Source organism: Mobula hypostoma, chromosome 29, assembly GCF_963921235.1.
Source record: "Mobula hypostoma chromosome 29, sMobHyp1.1, whole genome shotgun sequence".
NCBI lineage: Eukaryota > Metazoa > Chordata > Chondrichthyes > Myliobatiformes > Myliobatidae > Mobula > Mobula hypostoma.
This window is the reverse complement of record NC_086125.1, coordinates 3152470-3174003: the sequence shown is the minus strand read 5'-3', so window position 1 is coordinate 3174003 and position 21534 is coordinate 3152470. Positions and strand designations below refer to the sequence as shown.

The following is a 21534-nucleotide window of genomic DNA, read 5'->3' as shown; positions in this document are numbered from 1 at the left end:
GCTATGTAAACCAGCATGGACTTGATGAGTTGAAACGACCTCTGTTTATGTCAGAAGGAAACAGACCATAGACCATACAACACTACAGCACAGGAACAGGCCACTGGTCCACGATATCTGTGCCGAACTAAACGAAATCGCTTCAGTCTGTATGCGGACCATATCTCTCTATTCCCTGCAATATTCATCTGTCTATCCAAAAACCTCTAAACAGCACTGTTGTATCTGCTTCCCCTTGAAAACAGCCAGGGGATTATGAGAATGTGGTCTTGTAGACCTATGGTAAACCAGTTGCTTGCTGGAAGATGCAGTGCTGTCAATCCTCCGACAGGCAACCACTAGGAGAATATTATTCAACTTGAGTGATTGCACTACTACTCGACTTGAACGATCACATTACTATGATCACTGTCAGCCCCATCATGCTCCTGGGGCCACTTCCCCTGAAGCATAAGACCATAAGACACAGGAGCAGAGGTAGGCTATTCGGCCCATCGAGTCTGCTCTGCCATTCAGTCATGGGCTGATTCAATTTTTCCAGTCATTTCCACTCCCCTGCCTTCTCCCCATACCATTTGATGCCCTGGCTAATCAAGAACCTGTCTATCTCTGCCTTAAATACACCCAATGACTTGGCCGTCACAGCCACTTGTGGCAGGAAATTCCACAAATTTACCACCCTCTGACTAAAGTAATTTCTCCACATCTCTGTTCTAAATGGACGTCCTTCAATCCTGAAGTTGTGCCCTCTTGTCCTAGACTCCCCTACCATGGGAAACGGAGCATGCACAAAATGCTGGAGGAACTCAGCAGGTCAGGCAACATCTATGGAGAGGAATAAACAGTCAACCTTTTCAGCCATGACTCTTTATCAAGGTTCATAACTCTATCACCTGCTGATTTCCTCCAGCATTTTGAGTGTGATGCTCTGGATTTCCAGCATCTGCAGAATCTCTTGAGTTTACGCTTCTACTGAGATGATTTTAAGATCTTAAAGAGCATTGATGGCAAATCCTGAGTGGCTGAAGACCAGCTGCCAAAGTTGGGAGATCACAGCGCATGCTTTGTAAAGGTTAAGGACTGGGTGCCTCCTCAGCACCCCGACCCTGCAAATTCAAAACGCAGGAGTTCTTACACTTGCCAGCAGGACCTTCCAAACTCAGAAAACCTCCAGCAGACAGAACAGCAGAAATGGCATCCCTTACAATCCCTCCTCCAAGCCTCACAGAATCTCTACCTGTACTAGTTTCCCTTTATAGTTGTGCCTCTACACACCACTGGCTAATGGCACTGCGATGTTTACTCCTGTCTCTGCTAAGGCTGAGGCTGTGCCCTGCTCTGGTTGCTCCAGGCTTGGTATCCACAAGCTTCGTGCTGATTTTCCCTGCTGAGTGATAAATTGAGGCTGAGTCTATGGGCCTGCTCCGGTTGCTCAGCGCTTCATGTCAATGGACTCAATTTTGTTCCAAGTGCTGTTGCTTGCTCTACTGTTTGCATGATTTGTGTTTTTTTCTCTCTCTCAGAGTATTGAGTGTTGGTCTTTTTTTAAATTGGGTTCTTTTGGGTTTCTTGTTTTCAGGCTGCCTGTGAGCGGACAAATCTCCAGGTTGTATAATTTATACACACTTTGATAATAAATGTACTTTGAACATTAAACTCTGAGAGAACTTCACTGCATGACTGCAGTGGCTGGAAAGTGGTTCAGCACAAGGTGAATGCAATACCTTTTTAGCAAGCAATTTCTGAAATTGTACAGTTGCTAAAAAAAATAGGTATTGAAACATTTTTAAGGCCAGGTTTGACGTCATTCAAATCTCTGCTGCCCATGATCTAATTTGCATTGTCCCATTCACCTAGCCCTCTCCCTCTGCTTGCTGGCTCACATTGGTTAACCGATGTCTCGAGTTCAAAATCATCACAGTTGTTTCACTAGGTTTCACCTCTCTCAATTTCTCCAGCCACTGACGCTCTGAGATATCTGAATTCTATTTGATCACCTTCAAATGTAATGATTGCACTCCTATAACTCCCTAAAGAGCACATACGTGTCATCACTAGGAAGGCATACCGGCACCTCTACTTTCTTAGATGTTTGCATAGATTTGGCAAGTCACTAAAAACTTCGACAAACTTCTATAGGTGCACAGTGGAGAGTATCCGAATTGTTTGCATCACAGCCTAGTATGGAAACAGGAAATGGAAAAGACTGCAGAAAGTGCTGGATACAGCCCAGTCCATCTCAGTCGATGCCTCCCCACCACTGAGTATGATTATATGGTGTACTTCCACAGGAGAGCAGTTTCCATCATGAAAGATCCCTACTATTGAGGCCAGGACAAACAATTGGGCAGGTAAATTCACTGAGGACATGGCCCACCCGGCAAACTGCCTTTTCCAAAAGCTTCCTTCTGTAAAGCCCTAAACGGCTTTTAAAACAAAATCTTCACACCATCTTAAAAGTTCCTTCCCACAGGCAGTTTATTTGATCAACCATACTAGTTATCCCTCCCCACCCCCTCTATCTATTACCCCGGTTACTGCTCTGCAAACTCTTAAAACCTATTTTTATAATGCTATCTACATTGTAAATACAAACTGCTATTTATATATGTGTGCACATTTTATTCCATTTCTTTCTTGTTGTTTCGTTCTTTATTCTTTATATTTGTTGAATGTTATTGTTTTCGTTGCATGCTGCGCAAACACACCACAGCAATTTCCTAATTCATGTAAATGTTTATGGTGGAAAGTTGATCCTTCAGGATTTGTTATATAGTATATTATTTGAGGGTGTAAGTTATAACCTCTCCTATTATAACCCCCACAAAATTTTCTCCAAGAGAAGAAGGCTGACATTACTTCACTGAATATGTTTAACAAAGAAGCAGGTAATTTTCTATACACAAGAAGCATGAGATGGAAGATTAGCTCTGATCATAGTTTTGAAAGACCTTGTCGCCTATACCTGCTCCTATCTTTTTATTTTTTCATCTTTTTTTATCCTATCTTTTTAATATACAGCACAGAATATAGAGAAGTACTCAGAGACACAGGCCCTTCAGCCCACAATGACCATAAGATATAGGAGCAGAAGTAGGCCATTCAGCCCATCGAGTCTGCTACACCATTCAATCATGGGCTGATCCAATTCTTCCAGTCATCTCCACTCCCCTGCCTTCCCCCCATACCCTTTGATGACCTGGCTAATCAAGAACCTATCTATCTCTGCCTTAAGGACACCCAATGACTTGGCCTCCACAGCCGCTCATGGCAACAAGTTCCACAGATTTACCACCCTCTGACTAAAGTAATTTCTCTGTTCTAAATGGACGTCCTTCGATCCTGAACTCATGCCCTCTTGTCCTAGACTCCCCTGCCATAGGAAATAACTTTTCCAATCTAATCTGTACAGGCCTTTTAACATTCAGAATGTTTCCATGAGATCCCCCCTCATTCTCTTGAACTCCAGGGAATACAGCCCAAAAGCTACGAGACGTTCCTCATACGGTAACCCTTTCATTCCTGGAATCATTCTCGTGAATCTTCTCTGAACCCTCTCCAAAGTAAGTATACCCTTTTTAAAATAAGGAACCCAAAACTGCACACAATACTCCAAGTGTGATCTCACGGGTGCCTTATAGAGCCTCAACATTACATCCCTGCTCTTATATTCTATACCTTTAGAAATGAATGCGTTCACATTCTTCACAACTGACTCACCCTGGAGGTTAACCTTTAGGGTATCTTGCACAAGGACTCCCAAGTCCGTTTGCATCTCTGCATTTTGAATTCTCTCCCCATCTAAATAACAGTCTGCCCGTTTATTTCTTCCACCAAAGTGCATTGCCATACACTTTCCAACATTGTATTTCATTTGCCACTTCTTTGCCCATTCGCCTAAGCTATCTAAGTCTCTCTGCAGGCTCTCTGTTTCTTGCGGTACCAGGCTAATCAAGCTTATGACAACAAATCCTTTCTGTCTCCATATAGGGCAGTACAGCACAGGATCAGCACGCCAATATTGATTCAAAGTACATTTGTTATCAAAGTACATATGCAGTACACAATCTTGAGATTTGTCTTCCCACTGACAGCCAGGAAAGAAAGAAACACCATGGAACAAAGAATAAACATCAGCTTGTTCACATGCAAAAAAAACCCACAAATCACCCAAACAGCAACAAATTTTAAAAAAGAGTGTAAAATAAAGAATATACAGCATAAAAATCATAGAGTTCTGTTAAGTTCAGTTCAGCTTATTGTTCATTATCTGCAGGCCCCCGTGATTCAAAGTTGCCCAAAATAGCAACAAATAAAGGAGTGACCAGAAATGAGAAACACATCAAAACATGAACTGCAGGCCGCCCCGATTCAGAAACATATAAATGAGTGCCCTCTAGTATCTTGACCCTAGAACAACAGACTCCGACCGTTTTTTTTTTCCTTCTCCAGTCCTGATGAAAGGTCTCGGCCTGAAACGTCGACTATACTCTTTTCCATAGATGCTGCCTGGCCTACTGAGTTCCTCCAGCATTTTGTGTGTGTTGCTGGCATTTCCAGCATCTGCAGACTTCCTCTCGTTTGTGCTCTGACTGCTTATCTATCTATGCCTTTCATAATTTTATGAACTTCTCTCAGCTCTCCCCTCAAACCTAGTTTGTAAACAACCCTCGATTGTTCAACGTCCCCTTAGAGCACGTGCCCTCTAACTCGGGCAGCATCCTGGCGAACTTCTGCATCATTAGCATACCCTCCACATCCTTCCTATAACGGTGACCAGAGCTGAATGCAATACTCCAGATGCAGCCTAACTAGAGTTCTATAAAGCTATAACATTACTTCTATACTTCTGGAGATATACACTCTCCATAAAGGCGGGAGGAGAAGATGGCAGCGCACCGTGCGTGCACAGCTCTCCAGTGAAAAATGATATCGTATCTGTTAAATAGGGGCCGTGGACAGTTTCTGATTTGATGGAGATAGATATGAAGGCACAGAGGAACATCTGGAGAAATTTATGAAACGCCCGTTCACTGCTGTCGTTACCGCATGGTCGGGAATCTTTTGGAGGGTAGGCCTCAAAATCCCCGGCCTTGCCTGCTTTTGGCGACCGAGAAAGAGGTCGAATCACTCGGACAGAGATGGCGCTCAGTACTTGGTGTCGGAGAGCTGATCAGAGCTCGAAGTTTTCAGATGACTCAGAGTTGGATTGTGGTCGGCATGGCAGGGAGAGTTTTTCTTCCCTCTCCCGTCTGCGTGACATGTGGGACATTTGAGAAACTTTGAACTTTGCTGTGCTCACGGGCTTCTTCATCAAGTTATGGTGTTGTGCACTGTTGTAACTATATGTTATAATTATGTGGTTTTGTCAGTTTTTTCAGTCTTGTTCTGTCCTGTGTTTTGTGATATCACACTGGAGGAAATAATGTATCATTTCTTAATGCATGCATTACTAAATGACAATAAAAGAGGACTGCATGTCTTCATAATCTAAACACATCCAGAAGGTGGATGAAACCAAAGATGCGACTGTCAACGGGAGAAAGGAAACATCACTGGCCTTTTCTCAGCATTAGACATCTAAAACAGGAGTTTGAAATCACTTGGGAAATTCAAGGGGCTGTGACAAGAACAGCAGTAAGTCACCTGACTTCCTCCTTTCTAACTTCCTCATTCCTGTCTTGTTCTCTGTGCTTGCTGACATACGAGACGACAATTCTCTTTGCTTCTGGTTAGTATTTCACAACCCACTGTGATTGCTTACTGTGTAACTTTTCAAAAATAGTTCACAGTCTGCATAGCACTTTGGCATATTCAGATGTTGAGTAAGAATGGCAGTTTTGTTCTTATCTTTAATTGCTGCCTTCCTGATGAAGCAAACACCTAAATCAGGGGTTCCTAACCGTTTTTATACCAATGGACTTCTACTATTAACCAAGGGGTCCATTGACCGCAGGTTGGGAACTCCTGGGAGCTAAACTAATATTCTTGCCCTTGTTTCATATCCACAGACTTCCCTATCCCTGTAATACCCTCCAACCCTACTATGAGATATCCCATTTCATTATGCATTCTCCAGAGGTTCATTTCTTATCAAAGCATGTATGCAATATACAACTCAGAGATTCGTCTTCTCCAGATAGCCACAAAATAAAGAAAATCATGGAGGTCGTTCAAAGAAAACGTCAAACAACGACCACCCCCCCCCCCACAGTAAACAATCTTGCAAATGTTTATGAACAAATGAACACTTTTCATTGTCATGTTTTTACACTATTTACTTATCCGTGTAATTTAAAAATTATGTCTTTATACTACTACTTCAAAACAATGCATTTCATGTTATATATCAATGGTAATCAATCTGATTTGGATTCTGATTCTAGTATCACTACCATCAGCAATTCTGCCCACACCTGTCATAACTATAAGACCACTTGAAATAGGAGCAAAACTGCACTAGTGTGTCTGCTCCACCATTTCCCTCATGACTGATTTCTGTTCTCTCTCTCAACTCCATTCCCCTGTCTTCTCTCCATAACCTTTGACACCCGGACGAATCAAGAACCTATCAGCATCCTCTTTAAATATTCCCAATGACTTGACCTTCACAGTCACAGATTCACCACTCTCTAGGTAAAAAAAATCCTCGTCTGCTCTGTTCTGTAGGGATATTCTTCTATTCTGAGGCTGTGCCCCCTAGTCCTAGCCCTTCTCCATGCCTACTCTGTCTAGGAGTTTCAATATTTGGTAAGTTTCAAGGAAATTGCCCCGCCCCACATCATTCTTCTAAAACTCCAGTGAGTACAGGTCTAGAGCTATCATCGCTTCTCATACAGTAACCCTTTTATTCCCAGATCATACTCGTCAACTTCCTCTGGTCCCTTTCCAATGCCAGCACATCCCTTCTTAAATATGGACCCCAAACCCATTTGGCTTAGACTCTGCCCTCATGCGAAAACTACCCCAGGTTTGTTACAAAATACATGAACCATCCAATCCTATGGGTGCGCACACGCACATACACCCCCTGCCAACTTTGGGCAAATGTCAGGATATCACTTGATCTCCTACCCCAACCACTTCATCTATCAAATAGCATCTCCAGAATTTCAGTAACTAATAAATTCATGTTTTCCAAAAACAAATTGGAAGATAAGTACCTAGGTTCAAGTTGAAGAATCAATTCAATGTTCTCTTTCACTCCTGACCATGGACTCCAACTGTACCTCTCACTGCCTCGCCACACTAGTGTAACGGCTAGGCTAGTGAGACATTATCAAAGCTCAGAGTTTAATCCCGGCATCCACTTTGATATGCATGAAATTCTGCTGGCTACTCAAGCTTCCTCCCCCAGTCCGCGGACATACCAGTTGGTAGGTTAATTGGTCATTGTAAATTATCCTGTGATTAGGCTGGGGTTAAGTCGAGGGCTGCTGGCAGTGTGGCTCGAGGGGCCAGTAGGACCTGTTCTGCTCTGTATCTCAATAAGTAAATAATAAATAAAGCCCGCAACCCAATCAAAGACCCCCACCCACACCAGACACTCTTCCCCTTCCCCCTCCCATCAGGCAGAAGATAAAGACCCTCACCCACACCAGACACTCTCCCCCTTCCACCTCCCATCAGGCAGAAGATAAAGACCCCCACCCACACCAGACACTCTCCTCCCTTCCCCCTCCAATCAGGCAGAAGATAAAGACCCCCACCCACAGCAGACACTCTCCTCCCTCCCCCTCCCGTCAGGCAGTAGATAAAGACCCCCACCCACACCAGACACTCTCCTCCCTCCCCCTCCCATCAGGCAGAAGATAAAGACCCCCACCCACACCAGACACTCTCCTCCTTCCCCCTCCCATCAGGCAGAAGATAAAGAAGCCTGAAAGCATGTACCACCAGGCTCAAGGACAGCTTCTGTTGCTCCGTTATAAGCCTATTAAGTGGTTCCCTCATGCAATAAGATAGACTCTTGGCCTCAAAATCTACCTTGTTATGATCTAACACCTTATTGTCTACCTGTACTGCGCTTTATCTGTAACTATGATACTTTATTCTGCATTTGGTCAGAACCTTCCCTTGTACTTCTTCAATTCATGATTATTATAATCCGTCCGTAATGTATGAAAAACAGATTTTCACTGTACCTCAATACATGTGACAATAATGAACAAATATACCAATTTAATTTAGCAAAGTACTCCTCTCTAATTTACTCCAAGTCACATCATTGCTTCCAGTTAGGGAGTACAGAGAACGAATGGGTAATTCTGTTTCATTTTGGCTGGACGTGGTAATCCAATAGAAGCTTGTCTTTCATAGAAGTTCGCTTAGGCCCAGGGTTCCCATTCTGGGGTTCACGGACCCCCTTGCTTAATGATATTGGTCCATGGCATTAAGAAGGTTGGGGACCCCTACTTGGGTCAAATGCCCAGGGAGGTGGTAGAGGTGACTGGATGTAGCCCACACTCTGAAGGGATTGAGCTGCAGGCGCCATCATCTTTCAAGATTCCAGTGACTGGTGTATGAAGCAAAAGGTAACCAGGAGGGAATGACAGCTGAGAGTTTGTTTGCAAGTTTTATATTTAATATTGGCATTAGAATTGAGTAATAACACACCATCAAATCAAGAGGTGAAGATTGTCCAAGCCAGTGAATATCACCTATCATGTAATAATATGTCACTTAGAATGATTAATAGGAAGCAGCCTTAAGTTTAACTTCCTCCTCCCCCTGCAGTCTATTCCACTGCTTTTAGGAACCAAGCAATGGATTTAGCAAGTCCTCATGGACTTGTAACGTTTACAGAGGCACATGACTCTGGAATCCGGAGCCAAAAACCATCTTCTGAAGGCACTCCGTGAGTCAGTCAGCGTCTGTGGAGACAAACAGCTGACACCTCTATTTTTCCCCACAGATGCTGCTTAGGTCACTGAGTTCCTCCAGTAATTAGCTTCTTATCTTGACTTGCAAATCTTACCCTAGCCTGTTGGTTATTTGGTAAAGGTTCAGTAATATTTCTCTCTTGGCATCAAAGGTGATTTCAATGTTTCAATGGCTCCATTTAGTATCAGAGAATGTATACAGCATACAACCTGAAATTCTTACTCTTCACAGACATCCACAAAACAGAAAAATCCCTGAAGAATGAATGGCAGGAAACATTGGAACCCCAACTTCCCCCTTCCCTCTCCCACACACAAGCAGGATAGAAGCATCAACCCTTTCCCTATTTACTCCAGAAAAAGCTTTAGCCCCACACCACACCTCATTCATGCAATAGCTAAACCCCAAAGAGGCCACGATCTAGAATCCATAAAAAAAAACACCGTTCATCTCAACACATCCACATCCAGAGGCTCTCACTCTCACTAACGAGGGAGAGAGAGGTATCGCTCCTGCCACAGCGAGAGGGAGACCGACAGCTCGCTGTTTCGACGGCAGTGAACACTGTTGTCTCAACGTTCCAATCTCTCACGAAGATTCAGTCAGCGACACCAGCAAGGAATCAGGTCGTCCACAGGGCTGTGGGGCACGTTCTGATGGTACACATCTTCCAGGCCATTCTTAAAAATATCCGAAAAAGCTGGGTTGCTCGGCAAGCTCCAAGATTGAGAACTCACCGCCATGAGTACAGCTACAGATCATAGACTCCAACAGGACCACAGCCATCTTGAAAAGAGAAGCAGAGGCATTAGAGGGAAGAATTTAAGCTGTTCACAGATGAACTGGAAAAAGTTGCTCACTTGCTGGAGCCATCTTATTTCCTGTCCAACTCTGTGACCTGCAGCTTTTCCCAGAGGTGGTGCAGTAAGTGTCTGGCAGTTCAGGAGATGGGATACTTTGAATGATAGTCAGTTCCTTCGCATTCCTGTTGTCCAATCTCAAGGTTTCAATGTCCTCTTGCAGGTGCCTTCTCCATCTTTGGGGATTGGACTCTGTAGTTCACATTATGATGTGTTTCTGGTTTCTAGCTCCTTTTTTTGTTGCTATTTTGGGCAATTTTGAATCAGGACAGCCTGTAGGAAACAAACACTGAGCTGAACTGAAAATGCTTGGGCTCTTTCACTTTTGTGTTTTGTATTCTGTTTTTTTTTAATGTTGTTTCTGCAATGTGTTTTGCATGTGGCAGGGGGGTGGATTGATGGGTTTTTTTTGGATGGGTTCCATGATTTTCTTTTGTTTTGAGGCTGTCTGGGGGAAGATGAATCTCAGGTTGTATACTGCCTATATACTTTGATAATAAATGTATATTGAATCTTTAAATCTTTAATTGCTTATGTGCTGGGGATTCCTAGAGTCCGTGAAGAGACTAGTTTTTCAGATATCAGAATCGGATCTATTTATTTACAACAACATACAGGGAAATGCGTTGTTTACGTTAACAATCTGGGGCTGTGGTGGGGCCACATTCCACCGCCAGCATAGGAAAAGGCATAGAGAGGCTACCAGGAGCAGCACAAACAGCAGCAACGACAGCAAAACAAGCCCCTCTCCCACCCATCCACTCAGACAGGTCCCCAACCCCAGGGCAGGCCGCCTCTGGGCCTACGAACACCAGACCTAGGCCCTGGATTCTCAGACCTGCAGACATCAGGGCTCCAACTTTCAGTCCCTGGCCCAGACTCACAGGCTCACACAGCTCTGGTAAGGAGCTTTGTAAACATACCTGAATGATCTCCTCAGTCCTCCTGGTAACCGCTTTCCCCGAGGGTCCTCAAAGTAGAGTGCCTCAGAGTGAGATTCAGGTTGAATATCACTGCATATGTTATGAAATTCTTTTGTTTTGTGGCAGCAGTACATTGCAATACATAATAATTTTTAAACTATAAATTACAATGACTGTACAAAAAATAATTTAAATAACTAGTGCAAAAAGAGTAGTGTGGTCTGGGGTCCACTGAGTTCAAGTATCGGTACGTTTTTTAAATGTCGTAAATCGAAGCTCACTGAAGCTCCAATGGCTGTGACTGTGGATTTCAGCTGTCGTCATCCTAAATGGGGTTAGTTGATGATTCCCATCTGGAGTCAGCAATGTTTTACCTGCCCAATGCGGAGATGAGGAGGAATTTCTTTAACCAGATGGTTGTTAATCTGTGGAAATCGTTGCTACAGCCACCTGTGGAGGCCAAGTTATTGGGTATATTTAAGGCAGGGATTGATATATTCGTGATTAGTCAGGCCATGAAGGGATATGGGGGGAGGCAGAAGACTAGGGCTGAGAGGGAAGTGAAATAGTGGAGCAGATTCAAAGGGATAAATGGCCTAATTCTGCTCCTATATCTATGCTTTTATGGACTGATGGAAGTAGAGACCAAGTGCTGGGAATTTTGAAGAGGGCACTGATAACGATTTGCTTATCCTGCCAAAACTTTGGTGAATTTCGTGAAATCGACATTGGTTGTATCTCCTGAGAGCACTGAAGTAACCTGATATAAGTGGTCCACTTTACTAAAGCATACAGCGTCATTAGTTCCTTACAGACCTTGAGTTTTATGTGGCTTATTATTGTCACATGTTCTGAGGTGCAGTGAAAACTTCAGTTTGGCATGCCACCGATACAGACCATTCCATCACATTAGGACACCGAGGCAGTGCAAAGGAAAACAATAACTGTGAGGCTGTTGATTGGGGTCGACCATGGATGTCTTCTCCTCGCTATCTAGGTAGTCAATACGCAAGCGAGGGAAGTACAATGTGGAGACCAAGATGTTGTCCATGAAGACGGCTTCCCCTCTCCAAGCAGCTGATGAATCCAAAGGAATGACAGAGACCGATACAGTTTGGCACCAGGAGTTGCCAGTCAGCACTGAACTTTCCTTCCCCTGGATGAGCTGCCAACCACGGCTGATGAGCCCCACCTGTCAGAAAGGCAGTAATAGAGTGCCCAAATACAGTACTGCAGAGAATGTGCAATGCTGGTCAGGCAGCACCCATGGCAAGGGAACAGGGTCAGTGTTACAGGTCACGGTCCCTTCATTCCAACAGGGGGAAAACCATTGAAGGGATGGATACAACAAACCGAATATCTCTGATAAGGTCAGGGTTGCCATGGGAGTAAGCTATCGTCAAATTGCATTAGTTACATTTTATCCTATTTAGAAATACAGCACAGTAAAAGGTCCTTCAGCCCATTGAGCCAGTGCCATCGATGTGACATAGTAACCTACTAACCCATATGTCTTTGGAATGTGGGAGGAAAGCGGAGCACCCAGAGGAAACCCACAGGGACACAGGGTGAATGTACAAACAGCAGTGAGACCTGAAACCGGGTTGCTGGCCTGTAGTACACTACCATCCCACCCTCAAGGAGAAGCTGATGTATCCTTATTCAAAGCTATGGTACCTCTATATATAATGAGGTTAAAAGCTGTCCTTCACCACCTCCCCACACTGCCATTTATATTTAGTTCTAGTTCAGTTAAACTCCACATTAGTGCCAAGCAGATTAATTCAGTTTAATATCATCTTTCCGACAGCAGAATGACCAAAATGAACAAAATACTAATTGTTGTGAAATTGTGCAACTTATTTCACTATCTTGATCAATGTTCCTTCTCATCCAAACCACTGAGTTCAGTGCCTCATTCTCATTCAAAGTAGAACCACTTATTGACAAGAGAAAGGAAACAATAGATACCTCAGTTGCTTTGTAACCAGGAGCCGCACTCAATTGAGGCTTGACCGTCGTGGAAACACATTATCGTCAGAAGCTCAGATTCAGGAACTATCCTGTGCTCATGTTAAAACCACACTGTTTACACATTTTCTACACAAAGGTGACTCATTGCTAAAGTATGTTTGGATGAACTGATACCATGGCAGGTGCAATATGAATGGAAGGACTTTCGTTATCTGCTGGTCGTAACTTTTCACTCTGGCAAATGCTTTTCGATATGCAACCACTACTGATGAGTGTTAGAAGGTATACCTGCATACAAACTCGCAGCATGGGCTGGTCGCCAATTCTACATCAAACTTGTGGCTAGTCACCTACAAAATGTTTCCCCATCTAACAGCATTTTGGGTCAGTTCCTTCTCTCTGAATCCCTCTGTCTCCTCCAACCCTATAACATCTGTGATATGTTTCATTCTTAGATAATGAACGTGATGGTTTTGTGGCCAAGTTTGCAGATGATACGAAAGTAGAGGGAGGGGCAGGTAATTTTGAGGAAATAGAGAGGCTACTGAAGGATTTAGACAGATTAGGAGAATGCACAAGGGTGTGGCAGATGGAATAGGGCGTTGGGAAGTCTGTGGTCATGCACTTTGACAGTGGAAATAAAAGGGTCAACTACTTTCTAAGTGAAGAGAAAATTCAAAAATCTGAGGCACAGAGGGACTTGGGAATCCTCGTGCGGTATTCCTGAAAGGTTAATTTGCCCGTTGAGTCGGTGGTGAGGAAGGAAAATCCGACGTTAGCATTCATTTCAATAGGATATTTTTATAAATAGGCTTGTAAATTTGCTGATGACACGAAGGTTGGGGGTGTTGTGGATAGTGTGGAGGGCACTCGGAGGTTACAGCAGGACATCAGTGGGATGCAAAACTGGGCTGAGAAATGGCAAATGGAGTTCAACCCAGATAAGTGTGAAGTAGTTCATTTTGGTAGGTCAAATATGATGGCAGATTATAATATTAATGGTAAGACCCTTGGCAGTGTGGAGGATCAGAAGGATCTTGGGGTCCAAGTCCATACGACACTCAAAGCTGCTGTGCAGGTTGACTGTGTGGTTAAGAAGACAACGGTGCATTGGCCTTCATCAATCATGGGACTGAGTTTAGGAGCCGAGAGGTGATGTTGCAGTTATATAGGACCTTGGTCAGACCTCACTTGGAGTACTGTGCTCAGTTCTGGTCACCTTACTACAGGAAGGATGTGGAAACCATAGAAAAGGTGCAGAGGAGATTTGCAAATATGTTCCCTGGATTGGGGAGCATGCCCTATGAGAATAGGGTGAGTGAACTCAGCCTTTTCTCCTTGGAGCGACGGAGGAAGAGAGGTGACCTGATAGAGGTGTATATGATGACAAGAGGCATTGCTCGTGTGGATAGCCAGAGGCTTTTTCCCAGGGCTGAAATGGCTAACACGAGAGTGCACAGTTTTAAAGTGCTTGGAAGTAGGTACGGAGAGGGATATCAGAGGTAAATTTTCACAGAGAGCGTGGTGGGTGTGTGGAATGCACTGCCAGTGACGGTGGTCGAGGCGGGTACAATAGGGTCTTTTCAGAGACTCTTGGGTACAAGGAGCTTAGAAAAACAGAGGGCTGTGGGGTAGGGTAGTCCTAGGCAGTTTCTAGGGTAGGTTACATGGTCAGCACAACATTGTGGGCCAAAGGGCCTGTAACGTGCTGTAGATTTCAATGAATTGGGTTGTCCACAGGGCTGCACCCTGAAGGTGTATGTCTTCCAGGCCGCACCTGGAGATGCCAAATTGTCAGGCCGCATGGCGAATTCAGAAAGCGAGAAACCGCCATCTGTGAAGAATGCAGTTTGAGCTTCAGCTGTAACATCACAGACTCTGACAAGAGCCCAGCCTTCCTGTAAAGGAAGTAGACATGAGAAGAGGAGAATTAAACTCTTTTGTAGACAAACTGGAAGAAATCACCCAGTTATTGGATACATTTAAGGCAGAGTCTTTATGAAGCACTGGTGAGGCCTCACTTGGAGTATTGTGACCATTTTTGGGACCCTTATCGAAGAAAGGATGCGCTGACATTGGAGTGGGCTCAAAAGAGGTTCACAAAAATGATTCCAAAATTGAAAGGTTTGTCATAGGAGGAGTGTTAGGTGGCTCAGGATCTCCACTGACTGGATTTCAGAATAATGAGGGGGGACCTCACTGAAATCTATTGGATTTTGAAAAGGCCCGACAGAGTGGATGTGGAGAGGATGTTTCCTATGGCGGTGGAGTCTAAGACCAGAGGATACTGCCTCAGAGCGGAGAGGTGTCCTTTTAGAATGGAACTGAGGTAGAATTCCTTTAGCCAGAGAGAGGTGAATCTGTGGAATCTGTTGCCACAGGCCACTGTGAAGGCCATATTATTGACAGAAGTTCAGAATCAGAAGCAGGTTTATTATCACCGGCATGTGACGTGAAATTTGTTTACTTAGCATTATGATGATTATTATTATTAAATAAACAAGTAAATCAATTATGTATATCGAATAGATTTTTTAAAAAACATGCAAAAACAGAAATTATAGTAAAAAAAAAGTGAGGCAGTGTCCAAAGATTCAATGCCCATTTAGGAATCGGATGGCAGAGGGGAAGAAGCTGTTCCTGAATCGCTGAGTATGTGCCTTCAGGCTTCTGTACCTCCTTCTTGATGGTAACTGTGAGAAAAGGGTTGATAGATTCTTGACTAGTCGGGGCATGAAAGGATACAGGGAGAAGGCAGGAGACTGGGGCTGAAAGGGAAAACGGATCAGCCACGATGAAATAGCAGAGTTGACCTGATGGGGCAAATGCCTGATTCTAATGATGTCTCCATGTACTTGTCCAATTATTTCTTAAAAGTTTTTATTGTACTTGCCTCAGTCACTTCTTCATTCTACATATGTACCTCCCTCTGTGTAGAAACATTGATCTTCAAGTTCCTACTAAGGAAGGAGGGGATAATGAAGCTATTCTTTCCTATCCCCTCCTACCTTGATATAAACAGGTAGATGCTCTTACTGCCTTTTCCTCTTATCTATATGTGTTCCCATTAATCCTGGGAATTTCCACGATGTATTCCCATCTGCTACTGTTGCTGGGTATTGAACCCTCATTATTGCCAGATATTCCAAACCATTTTTGCTGGATTTTCTCAAGTAGTCATTAATACTGGACTTACAAATCAAACTTGTGCTTTCCACAGTGATTATTCCAGAATACAGCCATTTTCATCCCTGGCATTTGTTAAATGACTGTCTTCCCTGGTATTCTGTATTCCTGGAGATTCCTGAGAATAATAATTTCTGGATAAAACCTTGTAATCATTACTTTCCGATGAAGCTTGAATTTCAGTGGCACCCAACACTCTGAGTGACACCCAGACCAGCAGCAGTCTGCTGTGCTCAGTAACTCACTACCATCACGTTCCAGGAGAGTGCTCTGTGATGCAAGCTCAGGCCAGATGGACGAGCACTGGGAAAGGGGAGGAGATGGGCCACGAGGACAGTGTGTTCATAGGATCACAGAATATTTAACTATGGAAGCTATTGAACCCATTCTGTTCTAGGAGGTCCACGGCTCAATCGCACATCATAGGAAAGGCTTCACCGCCCTGCAGGTCACCCCTCTTCATCGACACATCCAGACACTGTTTAAAGATTTACTTCTTTAAAGATTAAAGATCTACCTCTCTTTCAGTCCTTTTCCAAGCCCAAAGCTTCCCTCTAATTTTCATACTGAACTTGGAGTTCTGTGAGGAATTTTGAGCTGCTTATCTAAGAGAGGGTGCACAGGAGGTTCGAGAGAATAATCCAGGGAGTGTAAAGGTTAAAATATGCTGAGCATTTGACGGCTCGAGGCCCATACTCACTGAAATGTAGACGAATGAGGGGGATCTCTTTGAAACCTATTGAAAATTGAAAGGCGTGGATAGAGTGATGTGGAGAGGCTGTTTCCCATAGTGGGGAAGTCCAAGGCCAGAGGACACTGCCTTAGGATAGAGGGGTGTCCTTTCAGAACAGAGATATGGAGGGACTTCTTTTGCCAGAGGGTGATGAATCTGCGGAGTTTACTGCCTCAATTGGCTATGGAGGCCAAATCATTGCATATATTTAAAGCAGAGGTTAATAGGTTGCTTGATTAGAAAGGGCCCAAAGGTTACAGGGAGAAGGCAGGGAATGAGATTGAAAGGGATTATAAATCTGCCATCTTTGAATGCCAGAGCAGACTCAATGGGCTGATCTAATTCTGCTCCTGTGTCTTATGGTCTAAATATTGGTAAGAGGAGTAAATCCATCCGGTTAATTTAAATTCATACGTTCATTAACCTCAATTAAATTTCCTCTATGCCCCCCTTCTGATCAGTGGAAAACAAACCCAGTCTATTTAATCCTCCCTCATAACTACAATTGTCATTTTGCCAGCATCAATCACCCATGAGCAGACTCACTGGGCTGAATAGTCTCATTCTGCTCCTACGTCTTATATCTTATCTTCGTAAGCACCCATTGTCAAAGCTGGTTTTCCCTTTCGGAAGCTGACTGGAATTGAAGTACAGCTTTCACTCCATGTGTATGCTGTGTCTCTCACTGTGGTAATTTGTTGGTGTTAACCTAGCAATCTTGAATAACTCAAATCTGTCCATAATGTTGAGGTCTCCTGATAGAGTCACTCATTAAGATCTTGCACTACATCCTCCGTAAAGCTCAAAGCTGATCGTTAATCATCATTGTTGTTCTCTTTCAGGTCATTAATACGCTATCGTTCTTGTCCTACACCCCTGTAGCACAAAGCAGAGGGATCTGGTAAGTGGTACTCTACTGTTGGGTTAGGTGGAAAACAATGAGAATTCAGTAGATTCATTTCTGGGACAGTCGTTTTGTTGTATGAGAACAAAACTATACTTTTTACAGTTTAGAAAGACCAGGGCAATTCTCATTGAAATATAGTTGCCTGGTAAAATTCTATCTTCCCCAGAACATACTGTTGCAACTCTACACTGCCATCATAGAGAACATCCTCGCATCTGCCATCACTGTCTGGTTTGGTGCAGTCGCTTCTCGCCAGATACAAAAACTTCAGCTCAGCCCAAAAAAAAATCACTGTCTGAAGTCTGCCATCACTTCAGGACCTGTATGTGCCCAGGACAATGAAATGGGCAGGGCAAAACTGCCTTTTCTGAAAACTCCCTCTTGGAAAGTGCTAAAGGTCTATTAAGATTAAATCTTCATGCCTTCTTTGAAGTTTCTTCCCCCAGGCAATTAATCTGATCTACCATTCTAGTTATCCACCCCACATCCCCTCTATCTATTACTCCCATCACTAGACTGCACTGTGATCACCCTAAACCACTTTTTATAATAAATACATTATAAATACATGCTGGTATTTATATATTCATTCACTTTTTATTTCATATCCATACTTCAACTCTAACTTTATATAATTCTTTATAACTGGAAGATGTTGTTGTTTTTTGTTGGATGTTGTGCCCTGACTGACACATCACAGCAAATGCCTCATACATGTACCTGGTACCTGTAAATGCATATGGCCAATAAAATGAGAATGATGGCTGTTGTGGACTAAATGGACAAAGATCCTCTCACCCTGTTGTATGACTGTGGCTCTAAATCTAAGTTTTTATTTTACACATATTTATCACTTTTCAAGTGCACTGCCGGGGGGGGTGGGTGGCTGGGGCTGAATCATTAGGGACATTTAAGAGACTCTTAAACAGGCACATGAATGAAGGAAAAATGGAGGGTTATGGGCTGTGTAAGAGAGAATGGTTAGGTTGATGATGGAGTCAGCATAACATTGTGGGCTGGAAGGCCTGTACTGTGTTGTACTGTTCCATGTTCTATGTAATAGTTGGATTATGTTCTGCTTCCATTGTCTGAGAAATGTTTTTCTATATGGGACAACATATATAACCCACCCAGCCAACACACTTTTCATCCCTCTTCCCTCCGGGAGAAGGCTCAGGAGCTTGAAGACTCGTACGGCCAGATTTGGGAACAGCTTCTTTCCAACTATGATAAGATGGCTGAACGGATCCTGACCCAGATCTGGGCCATACCCTCCAAATATCCGGACTAGCCTTTCGGTTTTTTGCACTACCTTACGCTCCCTTTTCTATTTTCTATTATGGACAGAATTGCGTATGCAGTATAAAAAATACCAGAACTAATACAGTACTAATACGGTAGTGGCAATCCAGAAGGAAAACAATACAAACAACATTAGAATCCCACCCACCCTGCATCTTATACATAACAGTGAAAAATATAAGCGCATACATCTCATCTAAGACGTACACACGTGCTGAAGTTCCGAACAGAGACTAAACATTCGCGCTACGCGGTTACATGCACAATCAGTCCTGATACAATAAAGTAAGACAAAAGGTACACTTTGGCACAACTTTTACAACGTATTGCCTGGTAGTTAAATTACAGGAAGCCTGACCTACTTGGATGGTGAGGAGTTTGGTATAAGCCACGCTACCCAGTGCCGATTTCTTCACTCGTGGAAATCTAAAGCATCCACATGTACAACATGTCAAATTACCGATATTCTCGATTTGCCAACAAGCATAAACAAATTCACATGGATATCATCAATTAATGCTCACCTTTCCTCACCATGCCCAGCCTCGGGAGGAACTCAATTCCAATGCCCTATCAGCGTCTTCAGCAGAAAACAAAATGGTCTCCCCACTATCCCGCGCGTGTGTAATGACATCACCATCTCCCTGAAAGGCACAGATGACTATTCTAGCACTACCCAGATGGATGCCTAAGTACATTTTTAACGATACTGAATAAGATCCGACAGTCACCCGGTTACATTCTCCCCTGCATTCAAGTAATGGTCCTCGATTACTCGCTCACTACAAGGGTACTTTTAACCTCCTTAACTGCTTCTCTAAAGAGAACTGAACTGAGTCTAGCCAGTATCTCAGACACTGCTGCCGGACTTATGGAGACCTCATCAAGCACTGACCTTGGTTCGCGATGTGGGTTAGAGTGCTGTCCAGCATTTACTCGTGTACTCCTGTGGGGTGCTGCTACAAGAGGTCTCCCAACCTCTGCCCCTGCACAGGCCATCGTTGGCTCCCCAGTCCCAGTTCCAGAAGGTGTCATATTTTCAGAAGATATGCTGTCTAGGCTAGGGTCAAGACCCTGTACACCCTGTTCTGACATATCTTCTACGACTATCACACCATTCTCTGAATCCTCAGGATCTGATTCATGCCCCAGAGGTGAGCTGGCCTGAGTTACTGGAGTTTGCAGTCTCCTTCGGGTAGCTGGAGGGGGATGGTTCTCACAGGGCCTGAGGTCTACCCTGTTCACCCTCTTGCTAGGCCCACCCTCCCAAGTTTCCACAGTGTATGTGTTGCCCAGTACCTCTACCACCCTGTAGACAATTGAGTTCCAAGCTTCCTGGATCTTATTACGGCCTAATGGTCTGTTCCTGAAGTAAACCAGCACATCTACATCAACTTTGGGACAGTACACTTTGTCCTCCTGCCAAGCAATGCATTCTGCCGCCTTCTGTTCAGAGTATTCTTTTGCTCTGGCATGCACATCCCTCAGTCGGCTCTGGTGTACAGCTAGCCAGTCATGTTTCCAGTCCACCGTCTGTTCTTGCCCCAGCAGAGCATCCACGGGCAAGTGGGGATCCGCCCCAAACAACAGACAGTAAGGTGAGTACCCGGTCGTGGCGTGAGGTGTCGCATTATATGCATACACCAACTCGGGGAGATGTTCTGGCCATCTGTGTTTCTTTTCTGGAGACAACGTACACAACAAATCATGCATCATCCTGTTGAAACGCTCGCACTGCGCGTTTCCAGTAGGATGATGAGGTGTGGTACGGCTTTTCTTTACCCCGTATAGTTTGCAAAGCTCCGCTATGACCTCACTTTTGAAATTACGGCCCCGGTCAGAATGCAATCTCTCAGGGACACCGTACTTCATGAACCATTCCCTCAAGAGCATGCTCGCTGTGGTATCCGCCTTTAGATCCCGAGTCAGAAATGCTTGGGTGAATTTAGTGAAAACGTCTGTGACCACTAAGTCATTCTCCCGCCCGTCAGCTGCCGGCTCCAACACAACGAAATCGACCGCTACAACTTCAAACGGCCTAGAAGCCAGAAATGACTTCAAGGGGGGTGCGGATCCTAGGCTGCGGCATCTTAGTTAGTACACAACGTGGACAATTTTTGACCCACCGTGCCACATCCTCGTGTACGCCCACCCAAAAACATCGGCTTCTCAACAACTGCAGAGTACGTTCTATGCCTTGATGGCCTACAGAGTCATGTACATACTCTAACACTTTGCTCCTCAAGCTGTTAGGTACCAGAAGCTGGTTACACTCCCCAAGCTTCTCATCCTCAACTACCCTATACAGTAACCCTTTACGCTCCCCGATACTGTCCCAATGCCTTAACAGAGACAAAACAGGTTTCGGCAGGGTTTTACACTCCTGGCCACTCAGCTTTCTTTTCTGATCCCATAACTCTCTTAGGACACCTAACACGGGGTCTTGCTGCTGAAAAGTACGCAAGTCCCCATTAGTGTAACCTGGGAGGGTTGGAGTGTCCCCTTGCATCGGATCACTTACCTCACTAGTACCAGCTTCCCAGGCTCAAATCTGCTTAACCCTACAGCTGTTAAGACCAGCGGTAACCAGTGCTGCCATTGATCAAACTACAGATCGCCACAGCCCCATCGAACTCCGCATCCTCCGAGGCAGGCTCAGGCTCCCCTGCAAATGGCTGCCTAGAGAGTGCATCAGCCACGGTATTGCTCCGACCCGGACGATGCTGGACATCGAAGTCAAACACTGACAGCTGTGAGATCCATCTC

General features: G+C 44.2%; 1 protein-coding gene across 1 annotated transcript in view; it reads left to right on the top strand.

Annotated features, from left to right (window-relative positions):
- LOC134339313 (proto-oncogene vav-like) overlaps window positions 1-21534 on the top strand; it is a 190954-nt gene that overhangs the window by 96041 nt on the left and 73379 nt on the right. Inside the window, exon 3 of the mRNA XM_063035710.1 lies at window positions 17402-17460. Within this exon, the coding sequence (XP_062891780.1) occupies window positions 17402-17460 (59 nt within the window). The remainder of the gene's footprint in view (window positions 1-17401; window positions 17461-21534) is intronic.